General features: G+C 48.7%; 2 protein-coding genes across 4 annotated transcripts in view; both read right to left on the bottom strand.

Annotated features, from left to right (window-relative positions):
- Positions 1-2,301: 2,301 nt before the first annotated feature.
- On the bottom strand, positions 2,302-7,242 carry DLX1 (distal-less homeobox 1). Of its 3 annotated transcripts, none has more exons than XM_011945951.1 (4): positions 7,102-7,242; positions 5,986-6,664; positions 5,127-5,326; positions 2,302-3,973 (listed from the first exon to the last, which is right to left on the bottom strand). In XM_011945951.1, the coding sequence occupies exons 2-4, from the start codon at positions 6,296-6,298 to the stop codon at positions 3,719-3,721; spliced, it is 768 nt and encodes a 255-aa protein (XP_011801341.1). In that variant the 5' UTR covers positions 6,299-6,664; positions 7,102-7,242; the 3' UTR covers positions 2,302-3,718. The 3 variants fall into 3 exon arrangements, with proteins under 3 accessions (XP_011801341.1, XP_011801342.1, XP_011801340.1); XM_011945952.1 differs by having other exon boundaries at positions 2,311-3,973; positions 5,986-6,365; positions 7,102-7,233; XM_011945950.1 differs by lacking the exon at positions 2,302-3,973 and having other exon boundaries at positions 4,844-5,326.
- Positions 7,243-11,120: 3,878 nt separating this feature from the next.
- The window catches only part of METAP1D (methionyl aminopeptidase type 1D (mitochondrial)), a 57,720-nt gene continuing 51,297 nt past the window's right edge, over positions 11,121-17,543 (bottom strand). Inside the window, exons 7-10 of the mRNA XM_011945949.1 lie at positions 14,097-14,194; positions 12,722-12,769; positions 11,782-11,860; positions 11,121-11,664 (exon numbers count right to left, since the gene is read on the bottom strand). Of these exons, the coding sequence (XP_011801339.1) occupies positions 11,586-11,664; positions 11,782-11,860; positions 12,722-12,769; positions 14,097-14,194 (304 nt within the window). The 3' untranslated portion in view covers positions 11,121-11,585. The remainder of the gene's footprint in view (positions 11,665-11,781; positions 11,861-12,721; positions 12,770-14,096; positions 14,195-17,543) is intronic.

Raw genomic sequence — 17,543 nt, 5'->3', positions numbered from 1 at the left:
CCCTGGGCGAAAAAATTGCTCATAATTACCAGAGAGATGGGGAAACTGCATTAGAATAAATAAACCTGAAATTACTGTAATTATGTTGTGTTTGATGGGCCCGGCTTGTAATCAAGAAGAGAATACAGTGAAATGATGCTGACCCTCTTGGGTTTGCAGCTGTACGCGCACTTTGGGGTCTTTTTTTGCAGAAAAGAGTCATTTTGATAATCATTAAGCTGTGTGTAACCTATTTCAGAAGTGTTTTAAAATGAGGTTCACATTTTTTGAACAAGGGAAAAAAATCCCAAAATTGCATTTTGCCATTACAGACTCATACATAAGGAAAGGTTGTGTTTTCTAAGTGACAATTGTTAAGACATAATATTCGAAATCAGTATTTAATCATTATAATGAGGTATTGTTTAAATATAACCACCTTTAGATTATTCATAGTTTAATTAATATACTCATTATGAAAATCTTTGAATCAGATATTTGATGAACTACTTGTCAGTAACAAGGCAGCATTAATTAGGCCTATATTGAGATTAACACTTTTTAAAAGTACAACCGCTTATAATTATAATAGAGCCTAACTAAAGACCGTTTTCGTTGAGCTAAAACTAATAATTTCTCTATTTGAACTGTTAGCAAGAGATTATTAAATTAGTATAAGCTAATATCTCAAAGTGTTACAATCCGCTTGACCAAACAGATTCTGCCTGTAACTGGAGGCGTTGGGCCCTAGCTGTTGTCTAGGGGACCTGAGTCAGATGCGGGACAGAAATATTCGCACTAGCAAAGTCACATCTCCCAGGGGAAATTGAACCTAGGAAGACCCCCTACCCCGCGCCGGAGTTGGGAAATTGGTTCCTTCCTCAGCTTTGAGGCCCATCTGACTGCCCACATCCCGGTCTTCGAGGTCTGATTTCTCCCATTAGCGCTGGTGCTTCTAGGTGCTGCGGAGAAAAGTCCTAATCTCAGGCCTGGAAGGGGCTTGGAGGTCCTCAGCATCATCCCCCACCCCCTACTTTCCCTGCTTCCATCATACCGCCTCCCCCCACTCCCAGCAGCCCCGCCACTTCCTCCTCCCCTTCACAAAGGGCGTCGGAAGAGCCTGGCGCATCTGATCTTTCACCAGCACCAATTGAAAAATGGGTGCTTGTCACAACACAGATCACTGCCTTCCGGGCTCTGCTCCCCACCGTGCGCCTGAAAGGGCCCCCCAAAGGTGGAGGGCCAGCTCCCGCGGGCAGGAGCGCTGGAAGGAGAGTGCGGGAGAAGCAGGAATAGCGTTTGGCAGCCCGTCTGGGCCCGCAGCTCTCTGGGACTGCCTCGGCTCGGCTGCGGGATCTGGGGTTGGAGTTGAGTTTGGGCTGGGACGCAGGGCCACGAGAAGGGAACCAATCTGGTTCTAGTCCCTTGGAGCCCGTGTTCCTCTGGAGGGAACTAATCTGAGCAAATGCTTCCCCAGAGGTGCTCCCATAAGGATCTGGCCTTGGGACTTTCGGACTGGGATGAGGTGGGAGTGGTGTGCTTGACTTTGGTCAGATTTTGGGGTTCCAAAGAGTCAGCCACCCTTTCCTTACCACCTCCGTTCCTGTGAGGTGCAGAGAAAGGCCCCAAATCATTAGACAGGAACCTGCCTTTCTCACTGTGGAGCTCCCAGGGTGGCTCCCTGGGACTGTGCCCTGTCCCCTGGAGCGCACTGATTGATAGAGGGGCAGTCTGACAGACGTGTCTTTCCGGCCCCTGCCTGGCGTCTGGCTGCGTCTTTTCCGCGATGGAATCCAGCGCCTCCGGGCATGCAAAAGCCGGGAGGCCAGATCCGGAGAAAGACTAGAGGCAAAGCAGTGTCTCTGCTTCCAGGCCTCTCAGCCTCCCAACCTCCCGGCCTCCCAAGAGCTGGCTGGGTGTGGAAAAAACTGAAATCGTCCTGGCCGGCTGACTTTGAACTCTGACTTCATCTCCTCTCAGCTGGTCTTCAACATCCTTTTGGTTCCTGAGCGTCAGCTTTGCCCTGATGCACCTGTTCCTGAGCCCCCTTCCCGGGGAACCCTCGCCAGGGATTCTCTCCTTACCCCTCCAATTCAGGTAGGAATCACACACCTTGGGGCTCCAGGGAGCAAGGCAAAAAGAAAAGGTCCAATGGGGCACCCCACAGGCCTCTGACGATATCCTGGTGTTTCTGGAGTACAGGGTCCCCATTCTATCACCGATAAGTTGATAAGTCGCTGACCCTGTATGAACTATCTCCAGAGGTGGGAACCTGGCCTGGCCCCCTGGCACACCCTCACACAGCACAAGAGAGAGCAGTTCTTTCAAGAAATCATAATTTTACTGTCTCAAAGAAACTTTATAACTTATTTACAAAGTTTTTTTTTTCCCAAGATACAAAGCAATAAGTTAACATTCTCAATATAAAACTAAACTTTGACATAGAGAACACAAAACACAGTTGATTTCAATTGATCACATTTTCCAAATTTCACAAGTAAAATGTCAAGATTCTCATTTCACAAAGCATGGGGTTTTACAGCCACACACAACAGAACGCAAAAAGGCTAAGCTTGTGCAACATGTTTACAGAACAATAATAATAATAATAATAATAACAATAATATGTACAGTAATTAGAGCCTGCACTGAAGATTGTGCGTTCAGGGTAGTGACTGGCTTTACTCTGTGGTTGAGCCTCTAGGGATTGTTGTAAAGCTGATTTTGTCTTATTGTAAAGCCCACTGGAATTAGGGTGCTTGTTCTCGCCTGTTTTCTCTCTACTCCCCATTTGTCCTCGCTCCCTCTTTCTACCCAAGGAGGAAATCAGTGTTTTCCATCTTGTCCAGGCGAAGCAACCAAGAGTTCCTCCCCAGATGAGAAAATCGTGTTGACTTCATTTATCTTTCTTTTCTTTTAAAAAGTATTTATTAAATAATGTCGGACATGTAAAAAATGCAAATCTTTCGGCTCCAAACTCTCCATACCAGAGAAGTACAAAAGTTACTGTATAAATTAAAAATCACCACGTCCTCCTTATTCGTTTCTCCCCGTGCGTTTAAAGTAAACAGTGCGTTTGAACAGTGAGTTCCTTGCGCCCAGCAGAACCTCGACTTGGTAAACAGCCTCAGGCGAAGTCCATTTCTCAATAAATAAAACCCCCTCCCTTCAATGTCCCCAGATTCCCACACCAGCTACACAGATGGTCAGGCAGTGTCCCAGGATCCGGAGATGGTCAGCCGGGCAGGACCCGGGTCTCTCAGACCTGGTGGCTTTTTGCAGAGGCCGCAGAATGAGGACAGCGGACGGATGAGGACCTTGACTTTATCAGCGCACAGAGCAAAAGGAGACAGGAGACTGACAGGACAGAAAAGAGCTTTTGCTTTTTCTACATTTTGTTTTTGTTTTGTTTTTTTCCTGACAGTCCCACAAAGTTGAAGGTCGGTGGGTCGGGTGAAGCGGGTTTATCTTGCTGCTTGGCCTGTCTCAGGTGGCAGTGCCTTCCCTCCGAGGCCACTCTCTGCTGCTACTGCTCGGCCCAGCCCAGGGTTCAGGCCAGAGCGCGGGCGCCGGGAAGTTGCTGGGCCGGACCTCGTGGGGCTCTGAGGAGATGGAGCTCGTCCTGCCTCCACTGTTCCTTCTTCTTCCCTCTGGGTCCTTCTTTTCCGGACAGGGTGGATGGACCTGGAGGCGGGAGGGACCTGGGCCGGGGAGACAAGAAGGAGGCGGGCGGGCAACCTCACATAAGTTGGGGTTGCTGCATAGCTTCTTGGTGCGCTGAAGGGTACCACGATGTGTAGCTGGGGATATAGGAGCCCGCGTTTCCGCCTGAGCCCTTCCCGGATGAAGAGTTAGGGTTCCAGCCGGGCGGCACGGGTGGGGAGCCAGCAGACAGGGCCCGGCCGTTGGCCAACGCACTACCCTCTAGAGCCGCCCCACCCTGCTTCATCAGCTTCTTGAACTTGGATCGCTTGTTTTGGAACCAGATCTTGACCTGCAAGAGCGGACAACAACGTGACTCAGGCTGGGACCACTGAGCCTACCTAGGTCACAGGGAGGAAAAAAGGGACCGCAGAACAGCAGAGATAGGACCTCCCAACCCTGCGCCAGCTGGCAGCTCCCCGCCAGAGAAGCAGAGACATCCCTCCTTTCTCCCTTCCCCCATAAGAGCCAAAGCCTCGAAGGCCTAACCGCCCGCCGCCGTCAGCCCATTGGGGCAGCTCTCAGAGAGCCAGGGAGGAGTTGTGGTGAGGGGTGAACTGGGATCCAGGCCTTAGCCTGCCAAGGGCTCAGTCCGACCGTGGCTATCGCCTGCGGAAGATACAGCGCCTGCACAACACCGAGCCCGCAATTCCAATATCAACATCAATAAAAGAATCGAAAACCTAGGAAGGAGTGGAGGAAATTTATTTGCAACGCGACCCAACTTTTCTATGCGACATCCTTTCTGCCCTTGAGTTGGGACGGACTAAGAAGGCCTCAAGGTTTTGTTGAACTTTTCTTTGGATTCAAAATCATTCTTTTCTTTGGATTCAAAACCTACGGTCTGTTTGCTTTCTCCAGCTCTGCTCCAAATCCCGTACCGGACGTTGAAAGCCCGCGCCCGCCGCCGTCAGAACCCTCACGGGCTCCCCCGGAGTCTTAGAGAAAGCCGGGAAGGAAGGTCCCGTTTCTCCTCTAAGATCTGGGACTTGAGAGGTGAGAGGGCGGAGGAAAGGTTCTCCCCCCACCCCCAACCTGTGAGAAGGAGGAGGAGGCCGAGGCTTAGACACAGGCCCCAAGTGATTAGTCACACAATTTAAAGGCAAGGGAGGGATTAAGCCCCGAGTCTATTGTTCCAGTTGTTTAGGCACGTGTGACCTCAGAGTTCCCAAACAAAACGTCTAGGGAAATCCTTCCTGCGCCCTAATCAGATTGTCGGGGGACAGAGGGCCGGGCTGCAGGCAGCTCGGGATACCGAGAGCAGCGACAGAGCTAGGGCAGAGGATAAGGGAGGAAGGAGACACGCTGAGAGCCAGGGGTGAACACAAACACACACACACAGTGACACCCCGACCGTGAGGCACAGCGAGCAAGAAATGAAGACCCGGGCGCAGGCCGGCCGCGGAAAGCCTGCGTGGCGGAACGGAGCGGCAGCGGCGAGGTACCTGAGTCTGTGTGAGTCCCAAAGAGGCCGCGAGCTCCGCCCTCTCCGGCAGAGCTAGGTACTGAGTTTGCTGGAACCTCCGGTTCAAAGCCTGCAACTGCAAACTGGAATAAATCGTCCTGGGTTTACGGATCTTTTTTCCCTTGCCATTGAAGCGCACTTCACCGCCTTCCACCACCGTGCTCTTCTCCGAGTCCGCCCCTGGAGGGACAGCAGAAGCAGGGCCCGTTGTTAATACGAGGGGCCGCCTTTAGTGCGAACAGCCGAGAGCCAGTGGCTACCGAAGGGTGGCGGAGGCAGGACCAGGGAGAGAACGTTCAAGAAACTCTGAAAGCCAGGGAAGGGTCCCCCAAAATCCGAGGGCCTGTCCCGGGCCGCTGCAGGCGGGATAGAGCCGTTCCCAGAAGCGCAGCCCCTGCCTTTGCAGGGAAAGTTTGCTATTTTTGCAGGCGGTAGTTGAGGTTTAATTACCCTTAATTGCATACATTGTTTATAGCACTACGCAATAAATAATTACCGAGACTAATACGTGCACATGTGGGTTTCTGTTTTCCAGCGGGGCATTGTGTGCTCTGCACACCGAGCCGCCCAGAGGCCCAGCCAGTGCCAGGAGACGCTCTGGGATTTATCCTTTGCTGGATAGTTGCAAATTGAGTGAATTTTTAAAAAAATTTATTTGCTGTGACAAGGATCTATAGATTGATATTCGAAACCTCCACTGCTCCCGCGCCCTCCCCACCCCCACTCCACCTCGCTCTCCTCTCTTCTCTTTCTCTCTCCCTCTCCTCTTCTTCCCCGCTCCTTCTTTCCCTCTCTCCCTTGTACCTCCTCCTCTCCCTCTCCCTGGCAAGCGCACGTACCTGGGTCCTCCAGGCGGCTCTGGGCGAGGCTGGCGCTGCCCGGGTAGGACTGCACCGAACTGATGTAGGGGCTGGAAGCGTGGCTGCTGACCGAGTTGACGTAGGGGTAGCCCAGCGGTCGGGAGAAGGACGAGGCTGAGCTGTAGGCGCCGTCGGGCTGCGAATGGCCCGCCGAGTGTAAACAGTGCATGGAGTAGTGCCCGTGGGACATGGGAGAAGGAGACATTTGCTGGTTGGGCGGCCCAAACTCCATAAACACCGCCTTGCCCGACACGGGGCTGTTGAGACTTTCTGGCATGGTGGTCATGGTCATCTCTTCTCGCGGGGTCTGGGTGTGGGACTTTCTCTCCTCTGCTTCCCTTTTGGGGGTCTCTATGTTTCTCAGGACAGGAAGGAACCCAATTTAAGCAGAACAGGGGTTTTCACTTTCCATTCATAAGAAAATGGAGTTTGTCTCTTTGAAAAGTCTAAGCATGATGCTGCTGAGCTCCCCAAACTCGGTTCAAAGCTTTGACTCAGCCAAGGTCATAAATATTCATGAGCTGGCGGAGCTGATTGGTCCGCTGTCTTGCATAATCACTGGGGATTGGTCCGAGGCGCTCGGGCCCCGCTGGACTAGAGCGGGCGAGGCGGCCCGGCCTCGGAAGAGACGCATCCACACTTCCCTGCCGGGGCTGCTCTGCAACAGAGCGCGCCGGGCAGGAAGCACAATGGGCTGCGGCGTCTGCGCCGGGACCGCTGAGGCCCGTGGCTCATCGGCCTCCCGCCTCCCTCGCGCGCCTTCCTCCCCGGGAACCAACCGGCGGCTCGGCGCCGCTGTCCCCCTGCCACTGTCCCCACCCTTCAGCGGTCCCTAACGCCGGACACCCTGGACCGCTTCTCGTCGCTGCCACTTAGTCCGGCGCAGAGCTAGGGCTGCTCGGGAGGAGCCTGACCTCTGCCTCTGGAGCGCGGAGTCGCGCACTGGGGGGCGCCCGAGGCGGCCAACAGACAGAGGTCCTCCCAAGAGCCTTGTGCCTAGCGCGGCGCCCATTCGGCCGCGCCTCCCCGGCCCAGGTACGCTCTGCCACATCCCTGGAGTCTGGGCTTAGGGGCCCTCCCTGCGAACTCACTCACTCGGCCGCTGCGCCGCCGCCACCGTCGCTCCCTGGGGCCCGCTCGCATTGCTCCAGGCCCAGCTGGCCACTCCAGCTCGAGGCTGCACGGTCTGATTAAAGCAGTGCGCGTGGAGAGCCAGGAATCCGCGCTTCTCCTCCCAAGAAAGGCGACTGCGCCGCCCCCTCCCCCAACACACACATCCTCTTTCCCTCCCAGCCTTCCTCCTCCTCCCCCTCCCTTCTCCACTCCCTTGCGCGGAGAGCCCGGGGCTCACTCGCCCCGAGAGCGCGGCTCAGCGTGGAGCCCAGGGGGCCTAGGGGCTCAGATCTGCTGAAGCCGCGGACGCCAGGTGGTCATTTTCCGGCCTCCTGAGGTCTAGCGAGACTTCCAGAGTTTAGGAGTCCGTGGGGGACACCGAAACCCGCAGCAAAACCCAGGGAGTAGGCTCCCCTATCTATGTGTAGACCTCTCGCGTTGTCACCCAGTATCTTCCTCACCTCCAGTGGCCAAAGCGCGCGCCACCAGGCCTAGGGGGCAGGGCTAGTGGAGGCAAGAGCTGCAGCTGCTCCGTTTTCTGAGGTGCTAGGTACGAAAAAGTGCACAAAAGCCCCCAACCCATCGCCGCTACTACCAATACGGCCACCCCCTTGCGGTGTGGCGCACACCACCCTGGCTGTAAGTGGATGTTGGTTCCCCAACCCGCCAGCCCCACGGTGAATCCCAATTTACTTTGTTAGGTAATTAGAAAGTGTTGATAATTATTTCTTTCATAATTTAGCGGTGTGACGGGAACGGGAAAATGATCTTGTGAAAGTTCACACGTGCAGATGTATTAGTTACTGATTCATTTGATTAAATGGTAGTCTCAAGTGCTCAGATCCGCAGCTGAAGGCGCCCCATTAGCATAACACTGATGTTTAATTTTCATACGCATAATTAGCCATATATTTAACACTAATAGCAACATGCAGCCTTTCAGCGTTAAACAGCTCGGGATTTGATCTGGCCTGAGCTGAACCTTCATCACTGCACCTTCCCCTGTCTGGAGTGTGCAATGATCACAGGACAAACCTCTGTAATCAAGCGCATTTTGGCAGAGGGAACACCAATAAAAATGAACATTCAAAACAAATTACATCGGTGCTGTCGTTATAGATGTTAGTAGAGGGGGGTTCTCTTTTTTTTAACTTCTGTACCAGATGCTGCTGCCCGCAGAATTCCTCTTCTTTGGTTTAAGGGCACAATGCTGGGGGCAGAAATATTTCAGGCAGTGTGGTTGGAGCAAAGAGAAAAACAAAAGAAAAAAAACCCCCAATAGGCCAAACCAATAACGGGTTTGCCAACGTTTAAAAGATTTTTTTTTTCTTAGTCACCGAACCACACGGTGAGGCTTTGTAGCAACAGCCAGCTAATGATTCCGCCACCAGGCAACTCCCGGAGCCGCTCGGCTCTTTCTGATTTCTGTGTCGCACTTGTGGTTTTAATTGCTCCTTACTAGTGCCTGTTTTAGGGTGCGGAGTGCCATGCCGTGTGCCCAGCACAGTCGCTTGGATACTGCCCGGGCCCCGGGTCTCTTGCGCGTGCCCTGAGGGCCTTGCCCACGTAAGTGATCGCCGCGGCGGGCGCGGGGTCTGGGTTGGGACGGGGAAAGTGGAATTGCTAATTCCGGGAGCTCAGGGCAAGGCGTGAGGAAACCCGACGGCCGGGCCGCCTAAGGACAGTGTATTCCAGAGACTTGCAAGGTGGGGGGAAGGGGAGAGACGGCCACACATCGCGACAGTCTCTTGGGTGCTCTGTGTCCACAGCTGGAGAGGGATCAAAGACTTTTGCGGCAGCACAGGGGACCTGGTTGCCTTCTTGGAACAAAAGTCCGGCATGCGCCCCTCGGGATACTGTTTCAGAGCCTTGTTTAATTTAGAAGCGGATTGTGTGTGAGCAAGAGATGGCTACACTCCGGAATTATTTCTTAGCCCAGAAAAGCAGGTCTAGGGAGGAACACTAAGCAGGGGCCCTCTCATGCCGAGCGGCTGGCAGTAGCTGGTTTCTCAATGTGGGATCTTAGCCGCACTTTGTGAGCCTGGAGTGGATCCCTCCCACCCTCTACTGCTAAGGTGACACCTGTTCTGAATGCCGGTTTGCTTAAATTGTTGCCTGCCCTCACTCTGAGAGAAAACAAAACCCTCCCATTTGTCCTGAGGGTCGCAGATTCCTCATGGAACCTACTGGAGTCACCTCAGAACCAGGAGGTCCTGGTGGTGGTAGCCACAGCCACTCTTGGCTGGAATCCCAGTGGCTCTGGGTGAGGCTTTGGGCCAGTTCAGCTGCAAGAGGGACAGGAAGGCGTGGACGAGGTATTTTTAAATCTACTTCCTAATCTCAACTTCAAAGCATGTTAAAAGGGAGTTCTTTAGGGAGCTGCTGAGTGTTGCTACACACATATACACACACATATATATACACACACACTTTAGGTTAGTCCCTTTAATAAATGGAATTATAAACTTGTCCCATAAATACCTCCACCTCAAAATAATTGCTGCACAAGCAGTGTGTTACCTCAGTGGTTGGTAAAGTCCTGTGGTCCTAATAAAAGTATCCTTGGGGAACCTCGGAGTTAACTGCTTTGCAGATAAGATGCAATACTAATGGTTGCAATCTGATTGCCTTAGGAGAAAACTGAAGTCATTCTCCAGCAAACATCTCCCAAGGCCAGCTGAACCCGCTTGCTCTTTAGGGAATTCAGATCTTTGGGGGGTGGGGGGTGGGCAGTAGCGTCAGCCTGTGGGCCTCTGCTTGGCCAACTTCCGACCACATAAAAAGTTTTTCTATGGACCTTGTAAATCGTCAACCACTCCCTGGTCTTTTCCAGTTTTCAGACTCACTAGAATCAGAAACACCTCTATCCAAAAATCTACAACCCTGGACACAAAGAAGCCGAGCTGGAGGGGTTGGGGGACGACGGGGAGAACCCTGTGTTAGGTAAAAGCTGGAACTCATCACTTTTCCGAGCCGGCTGGTCCTCAGTTTCCCGTATTATGAGTGTTACAAAGATGAGCTGGCTCTTAGTCCTGGCCGAGGACACCACCTGTCCTGGCAACTACAGTTGCCATTTCCTTGCCGCTTCCGAAAGCCCAAGTTATTTTTAAGGGATGTCAGCTTTGCAACACCCGCTTCAGTAGAAACCAGAGTTAGCACAACCACTAACTGCTTGAAAACCCTCATTGGACTTGTTCCTAAAATCACAGCCGGAGGCAGACGGCTTCCTTCGTGGACTGCCAGAGGCCCGGCCCCTCCCTACCCTTGAGCTCAGGTGCGGAACTGGTACTGGAGAGCAAGCGCAAGGGAAAGGAGGCTGCTCCGGGCAGGAATGGCCCTTGGCACACACAGCGTGGGCCCTTGGATTCCTGCTCCTGAAGCGGGATGGAGCTGCCGGCCGAACTGGAGTTCAACTCGCAAGCTTCAGTCCCGGCCAAGTAGGCCCTTGCTCTCAAATGCGCCGGTATCTCCTCTCTTTGGGAGCCTCTTAGTTTCCAGAACAGCTGACCTTTGCGGCTCCTGGAGCGTGCGAGCGCAGGTCCCGATGCGAAGAGGGCCAGTGTGGGGAGGGGTCATTTTAGAGACCAGACCGCCCACTAACAAGTCACTGTACACAACTGGGCAAGTGGGGCCCAAGCTCGAATTCCTAGTGCAGCAAATGGTCTAGCGTGCGTGCGTGTGGGGTGGTTGGGGGGAGGGCCTCAAACTTCACCTCTGGGAAGGCCTTGGAGGGCTGGATGTGGGCAGGGGAGGAAGAGCCGCAGTGGTCCAGGAAAGTCGCGTTCCTGGATTGGCAGAAAACCGAAGAATGGCCAGGCCCAGAGTCCACTGCCAAGGACATGTTTGTAATCAATGCCTCTGTTCGCAGGCTAATCTTTCATCGCAAAGCCGCGATGGAGGGGAAAGATACGGAAGGGCTGGAGTAGGGGACTGGCTTCTGCGAGCATCCTTGGGGCCGGCCAATGTGGGATACACAAGAGGGAAAAACGGATTTTAAAAAGTCCCAGTCAACAGGTTGGGGTTTTTCGGCAGACGTGCAAAATTCAGACACAAAGATCATTGTAACTGTCAGAGAGGTAAGGACCTCAGACACAATGGATTTAAGAGGTTTTTTACTGGAACAGTCAGGACAAGGGAAAGAGAAAACCGTGCTTCTCTTGGAATCTCTCGTCTTCCAAACGAAGGGGTTTCCTCCAGTCCCCTCTAGATGCGTTGACCGCGCTGGGAAACCGAGTCCAGGGCCAGGATTTGTTTTTCCATAGCCGCGCGACCCCGGCAGGGCTTCAGATCCGAGTTCCCAGTTGCCCTCCAGTGCCCCCCGGGTTTTTCCAAGATGCTATTAGGTGCCACGTAGGTTAGGTTACCGCATGACCGGTCATTCCCCTGTTTCTTCTAAAAGTTCTCCAGCCAGATTTCAGCAATTTATTTAAAAAGGCACCCGGTCACCGCGACCTTCGGGCGGCTCCTCAGGCCTCATGGGGCAGTTTGGTCAGGATCTGCGCGCCCCTCGACGTGATGAGAACCGTGTGCTCGAACTGGGCCGACCTGTAACACAGCACCCAGCCGTCAGAATGCGCATTCAAGCTCGGGCCCGGCGGCAAGAGCGCCGTCGGACCAATCTTCCCTTCCCATACAATTTAAAAGGAACGGCGCAGAAAGCACCTTTGATTGTCTAGGGAGACTACAGTCCATGCATCCTCCAGGACTTTAAATTCAGGGGATCCCTCCGTGATGATTGGCTCTGTAAGAGGAAAAATATTTACTGCAGTGACCTCATCAGATTCTTGTTAAACATTGTTTCCGGCTGATTATTAAAAAAGAGAAGTTTCTCCTCCCTCCCCTCAAGTGCTTCCCCCACAGGCTCATGTTGTCATCTTGCAAGGGTTGATAATTGATGTTGCTTACATAGTATACTACAAACTAAACAGTAGGAAGAGGAAACACTATGCCATTCAAAATGCATGAAGTTGCCTAGTTCGTAATTTTTTAGAGAAAGAAGGGCATTTTAATCAAGGCTTAATTAGGACCCCGTGGATAATAACCACCCAAACATCAGTCCCTCTTATAAATACGAATTTTTAAAAAAATATTTCAATTTTAAAACCACGCTCAAAATATTCATTCATCAGCAAATAACAAATTTCTTATTTCACTCTAATTGCTTCTCTATTAAGTCCCACAGTCAGAAATATGATGTCTTTACGGCCCTAGGTGACTGGAATTTGGTGGTGATACCAATCACAGGATCAGCCAGGAACAGGCCACCAGAGAGCACATGCCACTTGCTGACAGGGAGCAAGGGACATAATAGCGCCTAGTTACTGGGTGTTAATGAAAAAACAAAACAAAACAAAAAACCCAACACCACATTATGCTGGTAACAGGATTAGAGGTTGGATGGCTGCCTTCTCCTAAATGTGTCGGTAAGTATCTGATTTAGGAAGATGGGGCTTGAGGATATTATTTAATCAGATTTCCAGTGCATCTGAATTATTTCATTACGCTGATTGGCTTTATTAGTCCTTCACCGGACTGCCGGGCCTAGGCCAGTGGCAGCAGCTTCCACCAGGAGCTATGCACTTGGAAGAGGAGTTCCATTTACCTATAGTGAATGCCATGCCCTCCTCCATGGGTAGATCATTGTCATTTGCTGTAAAACAAAAAACATTGGGGGGGGGGTGAGAATACGAAATGGGGAGGACAGAAAAAAACAGATTACAGGGGTCAGGCCCCTTGAAAAAACTTGGTCGTTTTATTTTTCTTCTTTTAGAGAAGAAAGGGTGGAGATTTCTGGAGTCCTGGATAGTGACCAGAAGTTAAACATGGGGCTACTGGGCCTGAGTCTTTGCATTATCTGTGCTCTGGGTCAAGACTCCCCTAGAAGAGTTTTCCAAGGCCTGGCAGGGGCAGACTGAGTGTTTCAGACACACGTCAGGCTTCCTCTCCCCCTCTCTCTGTCCCCCAGGCTACTAGGTCTCCCAGCCTACTGGGTCCTGGGTCTTGCCTACACCCCTCCCTCAAAGAGAAAGAAGTACTGGGGAATGTTGCAAAGGAGGGCAGCCTCCTTTGGTGCAGGTTGTGGGGAGCAGGGGCCTGACTTCAAATAGTTTCACTCCAGACATTGGCACCAGGTAAGGCACAAGGCTGACAAGCTCTTTCTGCACTCTCACCTGAACCTCTTCTGAGCTGCCTAGGTGGGGGCTCTTTGGTCCAAAGAGGGTTCAGACCTGCTGGGTGTCCAGCGATCCTCCAGGGCATGAGTCCCAAAGAGTAGTCCTTCTATGGACCAATCAAGTCCATAGGGGCACAGGTCAATGCCCCAGGACCGACTTTCCTTTGGTCCCTGTCCAGGTGTGGACCTGCCTTGAGGGTGCTCCACTGAGCTGCCTCCTACCTCAACCCAAATCCTCCCACCCCAGTGGGCCCACCCCTGTCTTCTCACTATAGGGTGCACACCCAGGCAGTGAAAAACAGGAGATTCTGGGGAAGGAAGACAAGGGTGGGCATAATCTAGAAATCGCTAAGGAGTACATGCTGCTAAATACATCAGCTGTCAACGCTGTGTAGGATGTAATGAAGTTTAACCACAACAGTCAGCAGCTAGAAAAGGGGGTAGAAAAAGAAAAACAGAAAACAGTCATATGTGCATGCTGCTGGGACATTGATGCAGTGGCGTTTTGTTTTCAGTAACTCTTTCTAAACAAATATCCCTTGTGCCTTCCAGCCATACACCCTTCAGAAGACAGAAAGCAAAATAAACCTTATTTTGGGATTGAAACAGCTGGGCTCTAATCCAGTAACACAGTAATGCCCCGGTTAAAATTTAGCAGACTCCCCTCCCCTGCCCACCGCACACAAACACACACACAAACACAAGGTTGATAATGCAGATTCAAAGTCAGAGTAAGAGCTTCAGGGGCAAAGCTGCCACATCCTGATCTCTGATCAACAAACAGCTTCCAAATGAACTTTCTTACCATGATGCCAAATTTCTGGATGTCCATGAAAGTAAGATCCTATTCCATGTCCCACAAAATGTGGACAGACTTGCAAACCATTCTGATGAGTTATGTGGCTTTAAAAGTGACCAAAAAATATTTAATTAAATTAGGTAAGTTTTTCAGGCATACTAAGATAAAACAAAGTCACATTAAAATATTCTCTGAAAAAAGAAAAAGTCAGTAATATTTAGAGTCAGATAATAACATTCATATATTTTCACTATGCTGTAACAATTTTAATTTTTGCTGTTACTTGCAACCACTCTCTTTGGATATATGAAGAAAGAAAGTACATATCTATCTAACACAGTCGTTTGGGTCATTTACCTTTGTATAGCATTCAAACAAAGCCACTTTCAGACAACAAATGAGTATGTATACACACATAGTGATTGCCATACATAACCAGGATATATGTGCATATAATGCAGGTCATAAAATCCTGCCTGGTTTTTTTGAGATTTCACAAAAAGACTATAAATTATTCCTGATTGGGGAACCAAAAATAAAACAAATTACAATATAGAAATATGACTTTCTATGGTTCCCTTTTTCTGCTCTATTTCAAAGCGTTATGCATTTTACCAACAGGCACACTCACATGAAAAGCTCAATCTACTTTGTCAGTATTCTTGAAACACTCCAAAACTGTGAGATCATTTGAGAGTTCCATTCAAGACCTGCACCATTAACAAAATTCATAAAGAATGCTTTTTGATCACTGGGATGCTTAAGATAAGCTAGTATTGTGATTCCCAATTCTTAGTGCTTCATTAGTTACTTCATTACATGTATGTAATGAAGTACATTGCATGCACTACATTAGTTACAAGAAAATGTTTTACATTCCATCTGAAACCAAGCACACAGAATCCAACTCTAAAATCTTCATCTACAAGATTGAAAAGTAGTCCTTGAAATCAGCTGAACATGTTTATTTTGGGGAGCATCAGACAAACAAGAATATATATACTATTAAGAATTTATATTTTCATGTGGACAAAGGGCACAATGCCCCTAACCCTAACAACAGATTGGGATTTACAGGACTACTATTTCAATTATTAACAGAACTAAGTTTCTAGATCTCAAACTAGAGTCTCAAACAGACTCTTAGTTTAACATGAACCCAAAGGCTTTCAGCCAGCATCTTTGTGGTCATTCATGTCTATATGTTTTTTTAAATAATTTTAACCATCCCCAGACTTGTAAGACAGCTTCACTTAGACCAGGATGTCACTATAACCAGCAGATGGGCAGCCTCTTATTCAGATTTAATTTTGATGTAACTGTTAGTGCAGAAATAGGTAAGCAATGCATATGTTGAGGACAGGAATGGCAAGTCAAGGTTTTTATCTCTTATGTTGTACTTTATGGTTATTTCTGTGGATCTTTGGTGGGCAAGTAATTCTATTTGGTGTTTCCCAAGGTGTTTTTATTTGTGCCACACAGTTTGTGAATAAAAACTGAGGATGAAGAGTGAATACAGGTGGAAGAAAGATGATTAAATAGGACATAATTATCTAGATTTTTTTATATGAGCAGTTTCTACCAAAACCTATAAATTATGTTAGTTCAATCCCAACAAACCTCAATGATTCTAAGAACATTCAATATAAATTATTCTATTTTCTCTTCTTAAAAAAAAAAATTTGGTTTTTTTTTTTTTTTTTTTTTTTTTTTAAAGGATCCGGCTGATTGGCAGGCATCACGGCTACATCTTAAATGTGTGTTACAATGGCAATCTTCATTTTAATTTCCGATGAGAGGAGAGGAAGAAAGCCCACTCTGAAAAAACACTTGGGGTCCCTCCCCCCATCATACCTCTCGTTCCTCTGCATAAAAGAAGCTGTGCAATTACTAGGTGGCTGAAGATATCTGAGAGCATTCTCTTATAACAATTTACTCCCTGGGTCCTGCTGGAACTTCTGGCTCCAGGAGTATCATAGAATCTATGTGTCATGGATGCAAAGGTTAGAGGATTTCACAGCCAGGTGGAAAAAAGAAAAGAACAGGCCAAATTTCCCCCGGCTGCCTGCTTGAGTACATCTTAACGCCTGACTCCCAGGAGCTGAGTATACACTCCTGTTTGCTTTTCAGAGAATTTTCCTTTTGGATTGGTAGATGGTTTTTAGCACTTACTGGAACTAAGTCAGATAGAATCTCATTAATATTCTTAATTAGTGTTTAAAAGCATTCCCTTTCTATTATTTTGGAATACATGGGGAGCACAAGATTATTTACCTCATTGTAGGGTTTAAATCCAAATTCACAGAGACAACCCAAGTGACCAGTAGTAGCAAATTTCACTCCTCTAATATGAAAGAAAGTACTGGTAACCCTAACTGTGGCATGGGAAGTTGGAGTGTGTCTGCACCCCTTGACTGGCATGCTGGGGAAAATGGAAACAGCAGGGCAGGCAGAAGCACCCAAGCACTCCCGAACACCAGTCACCACAGGCCATGACCCTTTTCTGTGCACAAGAGTTTTCTTGCCCTGAACATTTCACAGATAAAATCTGTCTTCGCTCTGCTGAAACCTACTGAAAAGAACTCTCCTGGTATTAGCTCTTCTGATTTTCTCTAACTAAAAATCCTTTAAGACAGTATGATATCTATTCATGAGCCCAAGCACACTGATGATTTGAGGCCTTTTTTATGGAATATTTGGAGAGGGAGAGGAGGATGTATAAAGGTTGTTTATGAACTTACTTTCCTATTATACTGTCTTATTACAATTCACGTTGCAGTTACAGTTTTTACATGAAAAAGATATCTCTTGCAAGGAATTTCATCTTGTGACCATTTTCTTCAGTTTAATTCCTTTTCATGAGGCAGTTATACTCAATTTAAATGTCATCTGGGTAAATTAAATTTTTTAATACTTTTCACCTACTTTTTTTGACTAAAAATACATTCCCCAAGAGGGCAGAGGAGTACTATGTTTAAGTACATGCTCTTATAAAGAAATAAAAATGCACATGAAAATAGATTATTGCCAATTTTACATTAATCCTATAAACAGCACTAATCTCCAAATAGTCACATCTCTAATAAATGATCTCAAATGGCACGCTATTTCATAAGTTATGAAATTTTTCTTTGCTGTTTCTAGATATTTATTTTAGGCAGTACTTATGAATGAAGGAATGCACAAATCCAGGGATTCCTTCTAATGAAAAGGAATGTTTAAGTACAATTAGTAATATTTTTGAAAGTCAACAACTGTTTTCCAAAAAAGTAGTACAATTTTTTTGTTTCAAACCAGATCACAAATTACTGTATTTTTCTTACAATAGTGCTGAACTTTTATTTGAGGTTTTCTGTTTCTGAAAAGCAGACATGATGGATTGAAATAAAAGATAATTTATTGCAATGCTTACTTTCATGTGCAGAGAGAAGCAGTATAATTGTAATTTACAGT

The sequence above is a fragment of the Colobus angolensis genome, unplaced genomic scaffold (assembly GCF_000951035.1).
Source record: "Colobus angolensis palliatus isolate OR3802 unplaced genomic scaffold, Cang.pa_1.0 Scaffold247, whole genome shotgun sequence".
In the NCBI taxonomy this organism is placed as follows: domain Eukaryota; kingdom Metazoa; phylum Chordata; class Mammalia; order Primates; family Cercopithecidae; genus Colobus; species Colobus angolensis.
The sequence above is the reverse complement of the archived record's forward strand: the minus strand, read 5'-3'. Positions and strand labels throughout refer to the sequence as shown.